Source organism: Miniopterus schreibersii (genome assembly GCF_964146895.1).
Source record: "Miniopterus schreibersii genome assembly, chromosome: 12".
NCBI classification, from domain to species: Eukaryota; Metazoa; Chordata; class Mammalia; order Chiroptera; family Miniopteridae; genus Miniopterus; species Miniopterus schreibersii.
The window spans coordinates 34,756,653-34,777,668 of record NC_138112.1 but is presented as its reverse complement, the minus strand read 5'-3'; the positions used below and the strand labels follow the sequence as shown (position 1 = coordinate 34,777,668).

At 51.9% G+C, this 21,016-nt stretch overlaps 1 protein-coding gene across 2 annotated transcripts in view; it reads left to right on the top strand.

Moving 5' to 3' along the window:
• Positions 1-20,789, top strand: part of SLCO2B1 (solute carrier organic anion transporter family member 2B1) — a 56,346-nt gene extending 35,557 nt beyond the window's left edge. For both annotated transcript variants that reach the window (XM_081155568.1, XM_081155569.1), the window contains exons 9-16: positions 3,386-3,488; positions 7,518-7,875; positions 11,018-11,183; positions 15,376-15,539; positions 16,967-17,031; positions 17,368-17,488; positions 18,807-19,024; positions 19,949-20,789. In XM_081155568.1, coding sequence (XP_081011694.1) covers positions 3,386-3,488; positions 7,518-7,875; positions 11,018-11,183; positions 15,376-15,539; positions 16,967-17,031; positions 17,368-17,488; positions 18,807-18,984 — 1,155 coding nt within the window. In that variant the 3' untranslated portion in view covers positions 18,985-19,024; positions 19,949-20,789. The remainder of the gene's footprint in view (positions 1-3,385; positions 3,489-7,517; positions 7,876-11,017; positions 11,184-15,375; positions 15,540-16,966; positions 17,032-17,367; positions 17,489-18,806; positions 19,025-19,948) is intronic.
• Positions 20,790-21,016: the final 227 nt, after the last annotated feature.

The window sequence follows — 21,016 nt, the reverse complement described above, 5'->3', positions numbered from 1 at the left end:
GTGGTCCACTCAGCATGCTTGGGGCAAAGGAGTTTGATGTAGCTGAGGACAAGGGAACTCAGCTTCCCTAGGTCAACCTGCAGACTGCCCCTGGAGGTGAACTGCTTCCTTGGGCAGTCTCAGAGGCTATGTGGCTCTGCTGCTCGTGGAACCCACCAACTGCTAGGCCCCACCCCTTCACCGGCCATTCCCCAGGTCTCCCTTTCTCCTCCCATCCCCCACAACACCCAGCATAATTTTCCAATGGAATCAGGCTTTGGAAACAAACGCAGGGAAGGAAAATCTGGCAGTAAAGCACTGCTTTCTGTCCTACCACAAACCTCCCCTGAAGCCAGGAAACCCAGAGCCCTTGTTAGCTGCTGAAATAAAAGAGAGGAGAAAGGGAAAGGCCCAAAAGGGGAAAACACACAGGAATTGACGTTTGAATGAATTTCCCTGCTGGGCAAGGCTAGCCTTGAGCCAGCCAGCACCAGGGAGCCAGGTGGAAGAAGGTTGGAACAGGGTACCCCTGGGGTGGGGGCGGGCATGAGGTTCTGAAATGTGGGAAAATCCAGTATTTGCCTCCAGAAGCTCCCTTAAAAATAAAAAAGGTGAGAAAGGAAAGAGAAAGTGTTAGACACAGACCAGAGGGTGAAGTCTGTGGAGAAAGAGGCTCCATGGGAACAGAAGAGCTTTATAAGATTTATTTGAGCCAACCTGATGACAACTGCTGGGAAGCAAGATTTCAAATGCTCCAGAGAATAACAGTTCTGAGGTTTTCTTTATACATTTGGAATTAGGGAGCAATAAAGGTGGGAGAAAGCAAGGTACAAGATAGTTAACAAGATTATGTGTTCTCTTGAGGATGTCTCTGAGGGGTCTGAAAAAGAGGATTACTCTGGCATTTCAAAGGTGTGTTAACCTAGCTGCACAAGAACAATGGACAGGGCTTGCTTAAGGCAGAGATAAATCTTTTACTAAAAATGTCATAGGCCTGGGCATGAATGTCCACATGACCTGCCCAGTTCGGAATTTATGATCACATCACCCTGTGAGGTTACTTTACATCACTAGACTTGTCAGTTTTATTACAGAACCTTTTTTTTTTTGCCCATAAGAGGCAGAACCAGAGGACCCCCAGAGAAGTTTTACAGCCCAGCCTGCCCTCCCCCATGACCAGGAAGAAGTCAGCGTCTGCTTGCATGCTGCTAGGTATGGGGAACTCACTCCCTCCCAGGGTCGTCTCATCCAGAGTGCTTTTTACGTTAGGCTTTAGTCTTCCTCCAAAGAACTTATTTCTTCAAATTCTGGTCTTAGACTACATAAAAAAATGTAGTAAAATCAGACCCCCTAGATCACTTATATTCCAGTGATCCTGTGCCAGTAACAACTTCTCCAAGATTTAGTTTCCTTATCTAAAAAATGTGCACAATGCCCAGCCGGCGTGGCTCAGCAGTTGAGCATCGACCTATGGTCCAGGTTCGATTCCCTGTCAGGGCACATGCCCGGATTGCGGGCTCGATCCCCAGCGGGGGCTGTGCAGGAGGCAGCCGATCAACGACTCTCTCATCATTGATATTTCTCTCTCCCCCCTCCCTTCCTCTCTCTGAAATCAATAAAGATATATTTAAAAATAAATAAATAAATAAATAAATAAATAAATAAATAAATAAATAAAATAAAATAAAATAAAATAAAATAAAATAAAATAAAAATGTGCACAATACTAATACCTGCACGAAAATGTTGTATTAGAGCAAGGAAGGTCGAACACCCAGCACTCAGTGACCTTGGTCTCCCCTTCCCTCAGGGTGAACCAGCCAAGGCATAGAGGCTCTAGAGTCAAGCTATCTGAGTTCAGATCACAGCCAGGCCACTTACTAGTTGTGGAGCCAAGCAAGTTATTTCATCTCTCTGCGTCTCACTTTTACTCCCTAAAAATAGGGATGATAATGGCACCGACTTCAGAAGATTGCCATGAGGTGTCAATGGGTTAATGTGTTAGTCAGTCGTTAGAATAGCACTGGGCTTGAATAGGTGCTCAGTAACCATCCATCATTATCATTATTTCCTCCTTCCTTTCTGGCAATCAGAAGACTGTGGCTGTGGCTCTGAAGTCTTTTCCTTCGCAGGATAAAAGACCATCCTCAGGCAGAGGGAAGGTCACACTCCAGGCCCTCCTCAGGCAGAGGGAAGGTCACACCCCAGGGTGTCCGTGAGCTTCCTCCTAGCGTGGAGGTAGAGCTGAGCAATCCTCTCCGCGTGTGGCCTGACTCAGCCAAGAGGAGGACAGGAGCTGTTGCCTCTTGCTCCCCCGACACAGGACACAGTTCTCTTCCTGTCACAGCAGCCGGTACAGAACAGATAAGTCTATAGGCCCCAAACACTCCAGCCCCTAAGAAGGCATAGCTCACTGGAGGCTCTCGCTTAGGGTGGCTTTCCAAGTGATGATAGCCATGAGTGACGTAATAACTGAGGAGAGCAGTGTGGCGTTAACCTCGGATAGAGGCTGTTGATGCTGATGGCGGTAAGGACAGTGGCAGGGAAAACGATGATGTTAGAGACAATGATAGTGGTATTGGTGATTCTTATAGCCATGATTTCATTAGTGATTCTGAAGCATCAGGTGACAGCAATGATGATGATGATTGTGCTGGCTGGTGGTGGGTGGACTATGACAGAAACCATGATAATAGAAGAATAATATTGCTCATTTATTCATAATGATACTGGTGATGTGAATGGAGTGATATTTAAGATGATGGGAATAGAGATGATGATGGTAGCTATGGTGGTAATTTTCATGGTAATGTTGGTGATTATTATGATGTTAGTGCCAGTGATGACAAAGTTTAACCACAGGAATTCCATATCCATTTTTTTCAAAACCACTTGGCATGATGAATGTTTTCCACAAATTTATCATGGAGGATGACTAAACCACTAGGAGACAATTGCATGTGACAAGCATATAGTAACTACAGATGAATGAATGATCAAGTTCTTAGCTGTGGTGTTTAAAAAGTCTTCATTGCCTCAGAGGTGTTTCATGTGACATTTTGGAAGAAAAAAACAAAGCAGCCGTGAGTTGAAGCAAATGAAGAAAATTAATATTTTATTTAACATTGATCACCTAACAATAAATTATGTAGAAAATACATGTTTGAATACTTTTAATTGCTGGACAATAAAATTTGATTTCTTAAAACAACAACAACAACAACAAAAAACCCATTTGTTAAGTACCTATAGGTCAAGAACAAATGGAACACTGCTGGCCCCTGTTGCTCCCGAGGAAGTGACAGAACCCCACCCTCTCCTCTCTCCGAGTTCCCTTCCCCAGCCCACAAGCATCTCTGAGCAGAATGTCTCATCCAGTTGACTTCCCTTGGTTGTGTCTTCCCAGTGTGAAGATCTCTCCTCTGAGCAGAGCCCTGAGGGGTCCCCAGAGAAGCAAGACAGCCCAGCCCAGATTGCACCAGACCTGACGGTGACCCAGTTCATCAAAGGTAGGTGAGCTCAGGCTAGACTATGGGTAGGTGCAGCTGGAGGGACATTTGAGACTGTACCAGATCTAGCCCATTCCTGCCTTTCTTGATCCACCTTTCGTACCTACAGGTCCCTTATGAGCACCATACATACTCCTTGTGAGTTTTTGCTCATATGATCTCCTCTGCTTGGAACATCATTTTTTTCATTGCCATCCATCAAAATCTTCCTGTCCTTCCAAGTCAAAATCAAGTGCCACTTCTCTTCTTCGCTCACCTAGCCTGGTTTTCCTCCTCTAGGGCTCCGAACCCTAGGGCTTCTAGATCAGCTTAGACCTGTGTTGCATACTTGTCCAGTCCTTCCCCTGAGCAGTGAGCTCTTAAAGGCCAGGGCATGTGCTGGCTCATCTGTGATCCTTCTCCCAGCTACCACTAAGCCTGCAAACAGGCGGCTCTCAGTAAATATTGATTATATTCCTAGGCTGTGGTATGGGTAGAGGGAGCTCTGGGCTAAAGTGCAGAAACCTGGACTTTTGTCCAGGGTGATTGCTCCTCTTTGGGCCTCGGTTTTCCCATCTGTGCAGTGAGGGGTAGACTCAATGATCTAAGATTCATGTCACTCTGATCCTGAGACTATGAGCTCAATTGATCAGTAACCAGGGTCCATGTTGTAACCAGGAGGTTCTTTCTAAATATTCTGACCATTGATGGATTCCCTTCTGTGAGCCAGGCTCTTGTACAGCCCTGAACAGCAAGTCAGAGACCTGGATTAGAGGCCCGCCCCGACACGGACCCGTATACAGTGTTAGGGAAGTTCCTTTCCTCCCCTAACCTGAGTTTCTTCACATGAAAGATTGGGTCTGTAATCCTTGCTCTGCCTTTCTCAAGGACTATTAGAAAAACCAAATGGGATGATGAATGGAAAGCCCTTTGTGTATTATTTTAAAAAAAACAACTGTACTTATATAAGGTACAATTATTATTTCAATTATTACTCCTGCCCTACAGTTATTATTCTGACTGTGTCTTGGGACCGTAAATTGAGCTGCCTGTGGTTTAAGGGGTGATAACCACATGGTTTGCATCATGTTTCCACTGAGGACTTTTGCAACAGGAAGTTAATTAAGCGCAATTCTTGGGAAACGTTTCCTAAGACATGATGTTGGGATACTGGTAATCTAGGCCCCAGTTCTCCAGCATCTACAGGGAAAGGGGACATAGACCCCATAAAGCTGGGACTAGAGCTTGGTCCTTAACCTCAAGTCACCCTCAGCTGCTGGAGGGTGCTGGCCCACTGTTCCATGGAAGATCTTATTAATCATTGCTTTGGCTCCTGCCCAGAGAGAAACTGGAGCCAGTCACTGAAACTGAATCCTGGAGTGGGTGTCCTGGGCCAGACTGTCTCTGGTAGTTTCAACTTCCATATGAGCTTAGAGGAAGCCGAGGCAGGGCTGGCCACAAATCTGTGGCTGATCAGCCAACCTGGCTTCTGGGCTTTCCGCTGAGCTCCAGAGGGACAGGTCTGACCCTGAGGCTTGGCCTTGACCATCTGGAACCATGGGGAAAGCAGAGGGAGATGGAAACATGGTCCTTCAGCTGGAGGAGCCCTAAAGACTTAGGGAGACAGTCCCTGAGCTAAGGAAAGCCCCTGTCTGATAGGGGAGACATAGTTCCTGAGCTGGGAAAGGCTCTGGTTGAGGGGAGAGACAAGTGTCTATGCTGAGGCAGGTCCCTCTCCAATGGAGGATACATGGGAGTCCCTGAATGAGGGAGAGCCTACCTGCCTTACCTAATGGAGGAGACCTGACCTCTGTGCTGAAGGAGACCCCTGTCTGATGGGGGAAACATGGTCGTTAAGTTAAGGGAGGTCCCTGACAAGTGGAACATAGTCCCTAAACAGAGGGGGACCTGTTTTATTTGAGGGAGGGTACCTGGCCTCTGAGCTGTGGGAGGCCCCTGTCTCATAAGGGAGACATAGTGTCTGAGTTGAGGGAGGCCCTGGCTTGTCTGATGGGAGAGACATTGCGCTAAGCTAAGGGAAGCCCCAGTCTAATAGAGAAGACACACTTCTAAGCTAGAGATGGACCCTGGAGTTGCCCTTCAGGTACGACCTATCCAAGTGAAAGGCACCGCCCTGCCCTCTAGGAATTTTCCCTCTGTCTTAAGGACAGGCCTCAGATGCTGGAGGTAGGGAGTAAGTACAAATGGGGCCACAGTGATTAGTGCAGGAGAGTAGGACGGAGACCATTAATAGGTGGAGTCAGGGAGCTAGAGATGGAGGAATGTGGGTTGGGGTGGGGGGTAGAAGGGTGAAAGGCCCTTATACTAAGAGTTAGGAACCTCCTGGCAACTCCTGGCCTTGCCCCAGCCTCTACAGGTGAACTTGGATGAGTCCCTGCCACCTGTACAGCTTGGGCCAAGCCCAGCCCAATCCTGGACAGGGCAGGTCATGGAGAGAGGGAGGCTGGAGCAGCTACGGGAGGTGAAGACCTGGCGTCACATCTCCTTGCTTCGAATCCTGGCCAAATGCACTCTGTATGTGACAAGGAACTAGGGACAGGAGGCAGGCTTGGGACATAAAGGAGGGGGAATTCCACAGGCCCTGTTCCCACCTACCCTGCCTGGACTGTTTAGTCTTTATTTTTTGGCTCCCAAGAAGACAGCTCCAGGCCCGTCCCAGGGGGCTAGGGGAATCAGCTGGCTGGACTCTGACCATGCTCTGAGGACAAGCAGAAATCTCCCATGACAGAGCCCTCTGTCTTGCTGCTGCAGGAAGAGAAAGAACCCACCCCACCCACTTGGCTCAGAGAAGCCCCATGGCCATCCTTCCAGCCCAGCCCAGCCCAGCCCGGAGAGTGGCTTGCTATCTGATACCTGTTCTTAGAAAGGCCTTTCCTCCTCTCTCCACCGTACCTCCTGCTGGTAGAAACACACCTCTTTCTCTTTTGTTATTAGTGGGGAGAGAGTCACACAGGTCAGACAGAAGCATTCTTGGCTGTGACCTTGGCAGCCCCTGCTGATGAAGCCCTGAAGCCCAGAGCTTGGGACTTACCCAGTGTTATGTGCCCTTCAGTTTAACAGGCTTGCAGTGAGGAAACCTGTACCCAGGCACCAGTTTAGGGGCCAGCAGGAGACTGGGGAGCTCCTCACTTCCATTTCTGCCTCCATGCATCTGTCTCTGCTGTGCCCCTATTAGGAATCCCTTTTCCTTCCCACTCAAGCTCTTCCGAGCCTCCCATTCCTCAGGCCTCCCCTCCGGGAAGCCGCCCACACCCGGCCCGCTCAGGTTTCACCGTATCTGGAGGTCTCGGCTTCTGCCCCAACATTTTGATATTTGATCACCTATTAGTCTGTATGTCCATTCATTCATTCCCTCACTCATTCTATAAATATCTGTTGAGTGCTTACTGTGCCCCAGGCTCTGGAAATTCAGCAGTTAACCCAACAGACAAAAATCCCCGCTCTAAGTGAAGCCTGCTTGCTGGTGGGGTGACAGAAAAAGTGGCCAACGAGTACGATGTGCAGTATGTTAGGTAAAGTGCCGTGGAGAAGAGAAACATAAACTACGGATGGGGAGCTCAGGGGAGGGGATGCTGTCCTGTGCTGGGGACGCAGAAGGGGGAAGACAAAGGCCTGGTTGGCTTCGAAAGAGCTAGAGCAGGACAGGATGAAAGGGCCGTGTAAGAAAGAGACGAAGAGAAGTAGCTCGAAAGGAATGAGATGGGGCGGTGGGAACAACTAGACTGGGACGGGACGGCGCAGCACAAGCACATGGACTGGAATTGTGAACAGAACTGAATGGAAAGAAACACAGTTGAATAAAATACAATCTCACCCAATGGGATAGAATGAAACAGCATTTCAAAAATGGACTGGAACTGAGTGGGAAGGAATCATATGCAATAGGATAGAGCTGAATGTAGCAGAATTAAATGGAATGAGACGGGATGGAAGGAATGAGACAGTGTCAACCGAACAGGGCAGGATGGGACGGGAACGAATGACGTGGTTGGCTGCGCACCCTGACCTTCCCCCCATTCACTCCAACAGTCTTCCCCAGGGTGCTGCTGCGAACCCTGCGCCACCCCATCTTCCTGCTGGTGGTCCTGTCCCAGGTGTGCACGTCGTCTATGGTGGCGGGCATGGCTACCTTCCTGCCCAAGTTCCTAGAGCGCCAGTTTTCCGTCACAGCGCCCTACGCCAACATGCTCATTGGCTGCCTCACCATCCCCTCAGCCATCGTGGGCATCGTAGTGGGGGGCATCCTGGTCAAGCGTCTCCACATGGGCCCCATGCGCTGCAGTGTCCTTTGCCTGCTGGGGGCGCTGCTCTGCCTGCTTTTCAACCTGCCCCTCTTTTTCATGGGCTGCCCTACCCACCAGATCGCAGGCATCATCCACCAGCCGCGGTGAGTATGTGCGAGAGCGTGTAAGCAAAAGTGTGGAAGAGGGTGGGACAAGGAAGGGGGTGCCCAGACAAGGCCAGGTCAGTGGGGTACCTCAATCTCACCTCCTTTGCAGCCCTGTCTCCTCCCCTCCCCACTGGCCTCAGTTGTGAGCAGTGGGACTCCAGTGAAAGTGTCAGGCAGCACTGGAAGGGGCAGGGATGGAAGGAACTTCACCAGCAGGACAGCTCAGGCCTGCAGAGGGAGGGAGGCTGAGTCAGGGCAAAGCCGCCTGTGGGCATGGCATCTCCAGAATGGATGAGCGCTGTGTGCCAGTGAAGGTGGGGCGCATCTCAGGAGCAGGACCTCGATCAGCCTAAGGAAGGCTTTGCTCTCAGGCAGAGGAAAGGCCTACCCAGGAGGGAGCAGGCTCTCCATCCCTGGGGTGGGGAGGGGGGAAGAAGGGGTGAGCAGGGGCTGGGAGGCCCCTATCAGGGACACTGCAGAGGAGACTTATGCTTTGGGAAGGGGTTGGCCTGGAGACCTTGGAGATCTTGGTTCTTAGAGCCTGGGAGCTAAATTCTGTTGTTCCATGGCCCTAAAATTCCAGAATTCTTTTCCCACATCTGTGGGAGCACCTGCATCCACCCCCCAGGAGGAAATCCTCTGGTGCCTATCTCCCTTCCCTCTCCCACACTCCGCTCCCCACCCCACACATACCCCGTAGGGAGCATCTTGGAGAGGATGTTGGAAGTTACATTGCTGACTCTTCTCCAGAATGATTTCATTTTTTCTGGGAACTGCTCCAGGCCTGAGCTGGCCTGCACTCAGCTAGAATTCCCCAACTTTCTCTGTACCTGCCTCTCCCTGGGCATCTCCTCCCTCCACCCAGGTGCCAGCTTTCTGCACCTGGGGCTTCTTCGGTGTGACAGGGGTGGGGGTGGGGGCTTGGCTCAGGCTGCAGAAATGCTCAGCCCTGGCCCTCTCTGTCCCAGGTCCCACCTCACTGACCTGTCCCCCTCCCCTTGCCTCCCCCCCCCCCCCCCCCGTCCCTTTCCTTTCCCCCTCCCCTTGCCTCTCCCCCTCCCCTTCCTTTCCTTCTCTTTTCCCAAACAATGAAGAATCTCTGCTGTCCAGGGTGGGGCCTTCTATGTGCAGAGCCCTGTTCTAGGCACAGCAGCAGTGCTTCAGCCAGGCCCTGGGTCTGAGGAGGGAGTCAGGGCCTTGACTTGATTTTTGGAATAAAAAGTAAATGAATATGTTACCACAGTTGGGAAAAAAAAAAATCAACCTATACCAGCCAGAGTGGCTCAGTTGGTTGAGTGTCATCTTGTACACTGAAAGGTTGCTGGTTCGATTTCCAGTTGGTGCATATACCTGGGTTGGAGGTTCAGTCCCCAGTTGGGGAGCATAAGGTAGCCAACCAAGTGACGTTTCTCTCTCACATCCATGTTCCCCCCTCTCTCTCACAGCATGTCCTCAGGTGAGGATTTAAAACAAAAAAGCCAGCCTGTACCACATCCCAGCCTATTTCTCTCTTCTTCTCCCTCTCACCTTGACTCTGACATCTCATCTTGCCTGTGTTCTCATCTGTGTTCTTGCAATTTACTCACTGAACTTTGGGTTCTAATTCACTGAGAAAGCGTTTCAGGACCAACTGAGCAAATTGAGTGGAATTTCTCATACTCCAGCCCAACTAATGATACTGATGGCTGCCAAGAACAGAGGCCAGCCTCTCATCCAACGCCCCGCCCAGCTCTCCCTGTTTTCCATCTCACTGCACCCTCACAGCATCTCTGAGATGGGTCCTGCCATTATCCCCACTTCACAGATGAGGACAGTGTGTCTCAGAAAGGTGAAGTTGTGCACCCAGGGTTGCCTGGCTGGGAGGGGACAGGGCCTGGAGCCAGAGCTCTCCCCATAGGAGCAAGGGGCTGAGGAACAGCCCAGTTCTCACCTGCTCAGCCTTACAGCTGCTGGCAGGGAAGCTTTGAAAAGTGCTTCCCCCTGGGCAGAGACTCCTGGTGCCGCCTCCTGATGGGCCCTCAGCTCAGACAGTGCCATACTGTGTGAGACTCACAGCGCCACCTCGCAGGGGGAAAGGAGGAGAGGACTGTGCTGGCCCATGATTTTCTGCCCCCTCAGATGGAGATCCCACCTTAGAGGGAGAGCAGAGCTCACCTTTGTCCCACCTCCCCACCAACTCTGGCGACAGGTCATTTCAACTGTTGTCCCACCCACCTCCCCGGCCCCTGCTAACACTCCTCTCCAGGGAACTGAGGTTTCACTAAGCTGAACAGACCTGCCACGCTGCCTGGGCCTCTGCCCACACCCTCCCCAAGCCCGCAAGACCTCCAGCTGTCCCCTCTGGCCTCCTCCTCTCAGCTGGGCCATTGGTTCCTTGGCAGGTTTTCTCCCTCCAAGCTGTCCCACGGGCTCCTCTGCCCCCCTCCCAGCGTGACCTGCGCCTGGGACTCAGCCTCTCTCCTGATCTCCTGCCCCATCTTGCCCTGGCTGACTAAAGTACGGGCTCTCCTGGGACAAAAACGTGCCTTCGACACAGTGAACAGGGTAGTGAGAGTGAGAGGTCATGAGTCAAATGATGGTGATGGGGCGGGGGATCCTCAGCCAAAGTGGCAGGCCAAGAAACTGAGGCCCAGAGAGAGGCAGGAGCAGGTCAGAGCCCCCACAGCTAGTCGGTATCCTGAGTTCCACACACATCTCTCCGAAGAAAATGAAGTAATCCAGCTACATCGAGATAAGGCACGTTTTCATCTAAGACCAGATTCTGAAAGGAATTTATCTTATGTTCCCTAAAGAAGGGCCACTGAAAAGCAGAGATGTTCACTGAAGCAGTTCAAACACTCACAGGCTCTTGGGGCTGGAGGAGATCTCAGAGGCCTCTGGAGCAGACAGACTCTATGCCCCATCACTCCCATCGAGAGGTCGCCGAAGTTTCCAGCCACCTTCCTGCTTGCACACCTCCACTGCAAGGAGCTCACCACCAAGTCGTAGAGCAGCTCTGACAGTGAAAAACCCATATGGGGTGGAAATCTCTAGCCACTGCTCTCTGGGGTGGGGAGCCAGGCTGAGGGCTGAGGTGTATCTAGCTAGTGGCCTGAGGGAGGGAGAGCCAGACCAACCCTCTGGTCTTCTCTCCCACCAGTGTCCAGCCTAGGCTGGAGCTCTTTCCAGACTGCATGGAGCCCTGCTCCTGCCCTTCAGATGACTTTAACCCGGTCTGCGACCCCAGCACCCATGTGGAGTACCTCACACCCTGCCACGCAGGCTGCACAAACCGGGTGGTCCAGGAGTCTCTGGACAAAAGCCAGGTAGGTCAGACCTCTGGCTGCTCCCTCTACCTCTTATGGGCTCTGCCCTTCCATTTCTGTGTGTGCCTGTCACACTCCCTAACTCTGAATGTGCTCACTCTCTGGCTCTTAAGTCTGTCTCCTTCTGTTGGCAGATGTAGAACTTTATTCTCTCAATAAGCTTTCATTGCCAGCCTGGGCCCCGCCATGTGCCAGTGCCCAGAACACAGGGGAACCAGATCTGGCTCCAGCTGTCCATGCAGGAGAGATGCAAAAGGAAATAACTCAGGAATGCCAGGGGTGCTGCTGGGCAGAAGTGGTGCCCGCAAATACAGACAAGGATGGAAGGAGATTCAGCCACCTGGGAGGGTCCCAGAGGCTTCACGGGACGTGGCATTTGTGCTGGATATTCAAGGATGAGCAGGCAAACTGGGGGAGGGCTTTCCAAGCAGGGGGAAGAGCAGAAGCCGAGTCTGGAAGCAAGCCCATTCACATTCACATGGTGCGCACGTGCGCGTGCACACTCACACTCACACACAGTTTCATGAAACTGCGAAGAGCTTTTGAAGCTGAAGCTAGGGTTCACAGAGAGAAAGCAAGGCCCAGACCAAGAAAGGCCTTGAATGCCAGACGATGAGTGGGAACTTTATCCAGAGAGCAATGAGGAGCCTTGGATGACCTTTAAGCAGGGGAGTGACAGTCAGACCTGTGTTTGATCACACTGAGGCCATGGTGTGGAGGAAGGTGAGCAGAGTGTAGGCCCAGAAACAGAAGACCAGAGGGGAGGCTGCACAGTCAGCCATCTTCTGGGTCAGGGACCCAGACCCCAGGGGCCCTGCCCTCAAGGAACTCTCAGGGTGGGAAAGGGGCAGTGTCACCTGCAGTAGTGCATTCTGTGTGAACCTTGGAAAGGCCACCGAGGCCAGCTGGCTCCTCTTCTCCTTTCTCCTCAGTCTCACCAAATGACAAAGGGGACAATATCCAGCCCCCAGGTTGTAAAGAATGTGTGTGTAGGGTCAGGCTTGTTGTTACAATACTTCCCTCTCTCCAGAGTCCCCCAGCTACTGTTGTGTCCTACTTGGCACCACTATCTAAGCCTGCAGCTCCTCCGGGGAGAGGCCTGGTCCGCACTGGCTGGTGCAGAGTGAAGCACCTGCTGATTGCGCTTCAGAAGCCAGACAGGTGGCACCTGGGCTGTGTAAACTGTTTGCATTCGAAATAATCACAACACAACCCTTTGGAGACTCCTATCACTCACTGTCCTGACCTGGTTTGACCTCCCCAAGGTCACTCCAAGAGACTCCAGGCCCTAGTGGCTGGGGCTGGATCCCCAAGGGGACAGTGAATTGTGAATATGGGCCCCTGAGCACTGAGGCCAAGCCACATGGTTCAAAGGTTCGAATCCCTGCTCTGCCTCTGCCTCTGTTACCTTAGGCAAACTCATCTGGGCCTCCGTTTCCTGGTCTATAAAATGGAAGTGATAGTAGTGATTGCCTACTATATGCCAGGCACTGTGCTAAATGCTTTCCCCAGATGCATTCATTAAATAACAAGTGAAGAGCTATGTGACATAATCCATGAAAAGCATTTAACACAGTGCCTGGGGAATTTTAAGCACTCAGTGATACCCACTCTTATTTATGCCCATTAAACAGATGGGAAATGGAGGCCCAGGAAAGGACTAGGCATCACTCAAAGTCTTAGTGCCAGAGCTGGGACTAGAGCCCAGGGCTCTGACCTCCCAGCCCAGGCCCCTTGCCAGAGCACCCTCAGAGGTTGTGTTTTGGTATAGTACTTGGAGGAAGGTGCAGCCCAGCCCTGGTCGGCACTCAGGAACTGTCACTTGGGCCTGGAATCGTCTCTTGGTGAGCCTGCCTCCTTGGCCAACTGTGAGCTCCTGGGCCCAGGGGTGGGTGGGTCTGTGTCCAGCACAGCTGTGCTCAGTAACTGTTTATGAGTGACTGGGGAAAGATGCGGAATGGTGGTGGCTGGTGGGATCTAGAGCTCAGGGAGTAAGGCTGAATCAGAGGCAGATGGAGAGATTGAAGTCATTTATAAGAATAACTTTCTGCCATAGAATTAGATGAATGTGAGTGAGGGGCTGGGAAAATCCCCAAGAGAAAGGCCTCTAGCTTTTATGTCCACCCCAGCCTCTCAGAAAAAGAATAGGGCAGGGTATTTCTCTTCCAGTGAAATTGTCCTGGCTGATTTCTCCACTTTCCTGTCCCGCTAGTGTGTTCACAACCCAGTGAGTCGCTCAGCCTGTAGGTGAAGCGACTCACTGGGTTGTGGATACACTAGAGGAACAGGATGTGTGCTCCGGGGGTCACACACACGTGGTGCCACAGCCTCACCATGCATAGGAGCTCTGCAGAGCAATGGAAAGAGCAGGACAGAGCACCCACTTCCCCAAGCTTGAATCCTGGGTGTCCCCCCCCCCCCTCAAATCAATACCCTTTTCTCCATGCCCATCCCCTTGCAGCTGCCCGAGCAGCTTCTGTACCATTGGGTCGTTTCTCTTCCATGCTTAAAATCTTTCCAAGGCTCCCAGCATCCACCTCAGGGCTTCCCAACCCTTTTCACACTGGGAAGTGACTGAGGCTGCCAGGGCTGAAGGTGAGAGGCCCAGAGCGTTCCAGCTGCCCCAGGCCAGCCAGGCCACACTGGGACCGATTCCTGCACACCTGTCTACCGGCTGCAGCCCGTAGGTCCCTGGGGCACACTGGTCAGGAAACTCTGGTATATGGGGAACAAAAGAAAAGCCTGGGATTCCTGGCTTAGTTTTGCTTTTTCTGGGTTCCTGAGGGCACTGCCAGTCTAGACCACTTCTGAAAGAATCTTTGGCTGAAGGTTTTCCAGGCCACTAGAGGGTAGGAATGCGGGCTGCAATCAAACGCACCCTTAGCCAGACTGGGATGGCTCCCTGCAGTTTGGAAAGAAGTCAGCTTTTACTCCTACTTCAGCCCTTAGAGGGGTCCCAGTTTTCTGGGGGTCCCCTATTAGACTTTTCACCCTGGCAGGAGGGAGGGCTGGGACTCGTGCTCTGGCCCTGTAGTCCCCCAAACCTCAGAAAGCTATACTCCGTTGCCAAAGCTTGTTTTAGGACTCTGCTCATCTTTCTGGGCTGGCCTCACTTAGTACTGAACCCCAGTATTTTCACATTCTGCCAGCTTGTGAGTGCATTCAGGAAAATACATTCAATACCTTATCCAGTATTTTAACTTGTCAGCAGTATGATTGGCAGGGCACCTGGTCGCCTGTGTCTCTGGAAACAGCACTCCAGGTTCCTCTCTCACAGCGTCACCCCAGTGCACCCTCCGAGCATTTCCCCAACGCCTTCTGCTGCGCTCTCTGCTCCAGGCAGGTTTGCTGGATCTTTCATGCCACTGTGACTTTACATGTGACCCTCCCTCTACTCATTCCAATTTTCTTCTTGGCAAACTCTTATTCATTCCACAAAGCCCAAATCCAATACCCTTCTTTGGTAAAGCCTTCCTCCTGCAGGGCTGACTCCATCTCCATCCTGCTTCAGTCTGTCCTTGAGAGTCCACTGTAGGGCGCAGCACCCTGGGAGATGCAGGAAAGTGGGGAGGGAGGACACTGAGCTGAAAAATCATAGTTCCTTCCCCAAAACTCTTTGTTGCTTTGATTCCTTGCACATATGGTCAGGAATTTGGAACATTCTGACATCACCAGGTAAAAGAATGAGTTTGTGTGTGTGTGTGTGTGTGCAAATATGCATGTGTATATGTGTATATGGTGTGTGTATGGTGTGTGTGAATTATGTGTGTGTGTATATGGTGTGTGAAAATGTGTGTATGTATGGTGTGTGTGAATGTATATGTGTGAGCGTCGATGTGAGGATGTGTGGATGTGTGTGGGCATGTATGTGTGAACATGTGTGTGTGTGTCTGTGGATGTGTGATGTGTTGGGGTAACACTCTCCTAGGCCCCTCTCCCTTTTCTCTTTTCCACTTGCCTCTCTCCCCACCGCCTCGGCGCACGCTCCCCCATTTGTGTGCAGATGGACAGCCTGAGCCCAGGTCCCTGCCTGGCTGCTCCAGCCATCCTGACGGCCAAAGGGTCAGAAATCCCAGCCTCCCATCAGCTCTGCCCCAGCTGGTTGGGTCTCTCAAGCCTTCTGGGGCCTCAGGCCCTTGGCCAGCTGCTTGCTCCTGGAGGTTCCTGAAAGCTCTTTCCCCCGTCCCCCCAGGTTTTCTACACCAACTGCAGCTGCGTGGTGGGGGGTGGCCCTGTGCCTGCGGGCTCCTGCGAGTCGACCTGCAGCCACCTGGTGCTACCCTTCATGTTCCTGATTGGCATGGGTGCAGCCATGGCCAGTGTCACCCACACACCCTCCTTCATGCTCATCCTAAGGTGAAAGCAGGGGCGGGCCAGAGCTGGTGGGTTCCAAGAGGTCCTTAACCACAGGCAGGACAAGGAATCCTGAGGCAGGAGTTTTAAGAAAGTGTATAGGTGGGCCCCGCAACAGACCAGGCTCCCACTGTCTTGTCTTCATCCTCATGGCAACCACTGAGATGAGGTTTTCTCCCATCTTACAGATAAGAAAGCTGAGGCTCAGAGCAATTCAGGAGCTAACCCCAGGTCCTGTAGCATGTGTTGGGCAGCAAGTGGAATAGTACTGGTGCTAGAGCCCAGAGCCCAGGCCCCTATTTGCCCCAGGGGAGGGGAGGCCTCACCCTAGGTCCTGCCTTTGCCTCCCAGACCCAAGGGTGAGGAAGCAGAGGAGTGTCACCTGACTCTCTGCTCCCTATCTGTCAGGGGCGAGCCATAGGAGGTGCATCCAGAAAACCGAACCCTATCAGTGTGGTCCACTTATTAAGTGCCCACTGCGGAATCAGTTTATGCTGAGCACTGCCTCTTGGTCCAAGATATTTCTGCCTACTGTCCTGAAGGTGCCTGCTGGGACCGACAAATTGTCACCTGAGGCCAAAGTCAGCAGCTCCCAGGATGGGGGGCTGCAATAAGGGGACCTCATAGAAGGATAATATCAATTTTTCATTATGCTGGGATTCTTTTATTCCCTATTTGTTTTCTAGAAAATTAGAATGGAGATGGAGCCCCTTACAAATATTAGAAGACATGTAGATTCATTAAAGAGTCTGGCCACAGAAAGAAAGTAGAGGAATCAGACACCCCAGCAGGCATTCTGCTTAAGAGGAGTTCAGGCAGGCAACGTGCTGCACAAATTCTAACTCCTGGCGTCGGTCAGCCGTGGAATCCTTACTAAGTCACTTAACTTGGCCAAGAAGCTGTCTCATCAGTAAAACAAGGCTAATGATACACCTACCTCACAGGGTGAGGTGGGAGCTGCAATAATGACTGAGCTCGCTGTCAGCCCTCCGTAAATGCCAGCCACTGGTATCACTTAGGAGAGGAGCCAGAGCTTTTCAGAGTGTCTGGGCTACAGCGTTACAGTGGTTGAGGAAGTTAGAAGTCATGTCTGGCTGCCCAGCTCCAGGTTTTTTCAAGTGTAAGAGGGAGGGAGAATTTGGTGGAGCCATGGGTGGGGGGAAAAGGGAGGCACCTGTGACCACAAACGCAGGGAGGTCAGCACAGGGCCCTGATGGTCAGTGGCTGTGCCTGGTACATGGGGACCAAGCTCTGTAGGTTGATCAGAAATGGAGTGTGGAGCCTGAGGCCCTGGTCCCATCCCGCCATAGGACCTTGGGGGGTTGGGGGGGGGAGGCTGGTGTTGGATGGTGGGAGAAAAGGAATGGTGAGAGCCTCTTGAGGGCTGGAACCCTCTCGATCCTCATGTCACCTATATCCCTGCTTGTTAGGGGAGTGAAGAAAGAAGACAAGACTTTGGCTGTGGGAATCCAGTTCATGCTCCTGAGAGTTTTGGGTAAAGGACCTACTTGGGACCACTGGTCCAGATACTGTGTGCCAGGGCTGGGGGCACAGGGATGAGTGAGACCCAGTCCCTGACCTTGGGGTTCACAGACCCATGGGGAAACAGATCCGACCCAGGTACCCAGAGATGGGTGTGTAAGCAGCTAGACAGCCTATCCAGAGGCAGCCTCTGATACCAGGGTGAGGGGTGGGTTTGAGAGCCAAAGACATAGAGGCCAAGAGGCCTCCAGTGGCTCAGAGCCCCTAAGGGCTTATGTATGGCAGGGAGTAAGGGGGTGGGGGTGCAGGAATTCCAGGTCTATTGTCCCCTGAACATCTCCTCCTCCAGCCTGGATGCCCAGCCCTGTGATCCACGGCAGTGCCATCGACACCACCTGTGTGTACTGGGCCCAGAGCTGTGGGCGTCGGGCCGTCTGCCGCTACTATGACCATGACCTGCTCCGAAACCGGTGAGACCTAGGGTGGGGGCTGCCAGGGGACTGTGGGAAGGGTGCTGAAAGTACTAGAGGAGTCCCAGGCAGGACATCAGCAAGGGAGGGCAAGTCCTGCTGGTGACAGATGCTATATCCAGTGTTGTGCTCACCAGTACTGCCAGCTCAACACTGTCTCCCCCTTTTATGGAAGAGAAAAATGAGAGTTAAAGTGGTTCAAAGACACAGCTGATAACAGGCGAAGCTGGGCCTTGAACCCAAGCCATCTGACAGCAGTCAGTGCAGGAACATGCGTTGTCATGGCTGAGTGTGAGGAGAACCAGAGCAGCCCGGTTGCAAGAGAAAGGAAATTGGGGTGGGGTAGGAAGAAGGTCCTATCGGTAACACCGGAGGCCTGGGATCCAGGCCCAGCTCTTTCTCCCTCATTGTGAGACCTGCCTTTTCAGGGCTCAGTCTTCCCACTTGTACAATGGGAAGCCCAAAGGGACCTGAAGGCAGAGAGGCTGCTGGCCCTGGGATGGGTGCGAAGGTTGGGGAAGGGGCACTTGCTGGCAGGATTGGGAGCATGGAGCTGGTCACTTCCAGCTCTAAGGAGGGCATGTTTCCTGTGGGCTGGGACTGTCCAGGGACTTCCTAGGGCAGAAAAAGCCGAATGAGAGACGTGGTGAGTTAGACGAGGGATTTTCAACCTTTTTCATCCCATGGCACACATAAACTAATTACTAAAATTCTGTGGCACACCAAAAAATATATTTTTTGCCGAGCTGACCAAAAATATAGGTATAATTTTGATTCATTCACACCAGATGGCTATTGCTGTGTTGGCTGCTGTCATGTGTTCAATTGACAACCTAATGGAAAAGAGGTCAGTTCCCCTGACTAAACAGTCAAGTGTTACATGTTTTAAAATTTCTTATGGCAGACCGGTTGAAAATCATCACTGAGTTAGACAAATGGGGGGGAAGGACTCCTCTTTTTCCTTTGGTGGTGGTGGGGGGGAGGGGGATGATCCGAAGTTGGCCCCCTTGGGTCCTTAGAGAGACCTAGACAGAGGCAGGGCTGGCCCAGGCCACAGAGCAGTCAGGGACAGGGCAGGGAGGGTGCCCAGGCTTCTGCTCCCCACCCAGGGTTCCTCCTGCATAGTCTATCCCTTTCTTCCAGGCTAAGGTGTCATCGATGCCACTGGGGCTGGGGGCCTCTTCTCCCCTCAGGGCCTCAATGGCTTCAACTGCATAATGGGTGATGATTACTGACACTGTTCTGCTTCCAGTCCAAGGACATCCAAGCCCTGAACAGGAGGAGGTCCTGATCCCAAGGGTCACTTGCTCTTTCCCAGGTTTATTGGCCTCCAGTTCTTCTTCAAGATGGGCTCCCTGGTCTGCTTCGCCTTGATTTTGGCTATCCTAAGGCAGCAGGACAAAGAGGAGGAGACCAAGGTGGTGACATGCCCTGGCCTACAGGAGCAGCTATTAACTCCCAGACCAGAGAAGAAGTCTGTCGAATCCACAATGTGAGCTGTCCCAGGACCCCACCCTGGCCAAGAGTGGTGCCACGGCAAGTACCTCCTCTAGGCCCTTAGCCTGAGATTGGTTGTCAGGAGCCATGTTTTTCAATCCTGACTCCTCCACTAACTTGCTGTGTGACTTCAGGCAAGTCATTGACCCTCTCTGGGTGTGGTTTGCTCATCTAAACCAAGGAGTTACTTGGGGGTTTGCTATGTTGGCCACTTCTGAAGCAAGAAGGTCATCCCTCTTTCACCCCCAGCCAGAGAGGCTCACCTGAAACCAGGCTTTCCTGGGTGGGGTGGAGGGGCTGCATCTTTTCCCCAGAGCCCTAGAGTTGAGAAGTGGACAACAGTAAGCCAGGCTGCCCTGCACACCAGATCCTAGCCCTGCTCTGCCGCTTGCCTGGAGCACCCTCTCTGAGCCTTAGCCACCATCCATCAGGTGGAAATGGGTTTACCAGCTTTCAGACCCCTTCCAGCTGCGTCCATCTGTGCAGTCAGGATGGACTCAGGTCTCCTCCCCGCGCCACTCAGCCTAGGGGTGGGGCCAGGACAGTCTCGTCAAGAAGTGTCCATTTGGCGCCCCCTGGAGGCAGAGCTTTGAGCTCTGAGGAGAGATCCACGGGGAGGGAAGTGGCCTCACACTCAGGATATCCAGGCTGGGCAGGGACTTTAGGAAATCTGGTATGAGGGCCCCAAGAGGTCTTAGCTTAGTGGGGAGACTCACTCTCTGGACTCTGGAAGTCTCAGACCTTGCCCTCAGGTAGCCACAGTCTGGGCAAGGGGCTCCAGTGGAGAGGGAGAACTAGGCCCCTCACTTGGGCATTTTCCAACTTCAAAGACCAAAAGCACCCAACGCACACTCACTGGTACCCTGTGCATTGCGGAGATTTCACACATTTGGCCAGCCCCCTAGCCCCCAAAGTCACTGTGACTTTTGCAACTAGAATCCTAATTTTGCCATTTCCTCCTAGGTGCTTGAGTCTGTGCCACCTGGGGCTCTATGGATGCCTGGTTCCGCGATGCCTGGGCTGGCATAAGGACCAGCTCTTTGTAATGCCCAGCCTGTAATGCTGGGAGCAGTGACGCTCGGCTCCGTGCAGTGAGTCAGTACATGGAATGCTTGGATCTAAATGAACTGGGCCTGTGCACACCAGGCCTTCTCTGATTTTATGTCCAGGCCCGGTTATCCTCCTGGGATGGATCAGGAGGGAGTTTCCTGATCTGCTCCCAGCCCATTCTGTTGCCTTCACCTATCTGACCTGGCTGGGACCTGCTGCCCCAGAGGCAGGAGACAGGGAGCCATCAGCAGTGGCTTCCCAGGCGCTGTGTCCAGCCACGTGCTGGGGGCTGGGAGAAGCTGAGGGGACAGGGAACACAACTGGCTGGGGCCCCTGAGCAGCTCTCAGCAGCAGACTTTGAGACTATCTCACGTGAAAGAAGAGGGAAGATCAGAGGTTCTGATTTCCATTTTATTCCACTATTTGTTGATACTTTTAAACGTTTAACAAATATCTGAGCCTGTATTTATGAATGTCAAGAATTTCAAAGTCTCCAACAAGATGAGGCTGTTTGTATGTTTATATTCTTTCTCCTTCCCTCTTGTTTCTCAGGTTTTGCAAAAATAACCTGGAATTATAGATACAGCTTGTTATTAAATTTGTCCTTGCACAATGTCTCTCCTATTACAAAAATCCTTTCTTACAAACTGCATTAGAATTTGCAACAACCGCATTATTTCCCATTATTTAGATTTAAGTTTTACTGGATTCACTGCTCACCATATTTCTTGTGTATTACATCTTCCCCTATCTGTATATTCTGGTCTAATTTTTATTTGGCTGGGCTACTTCCTCTAGTAATGGTTTCAGAAATGGAATAAGGGCAGGAGGCATTCTGAGTCCTCACCTGTGCAAACCGTCATTTACGTTTTACCCAAGAGGAAATGGTTCAAATTGCCCAAGGTCACACAGAAAACAAATGATGGCACCAGGGTTAGACCTGGACTTTGTGGGAACTGAGCCCTCTAAGAAAAAGAACAC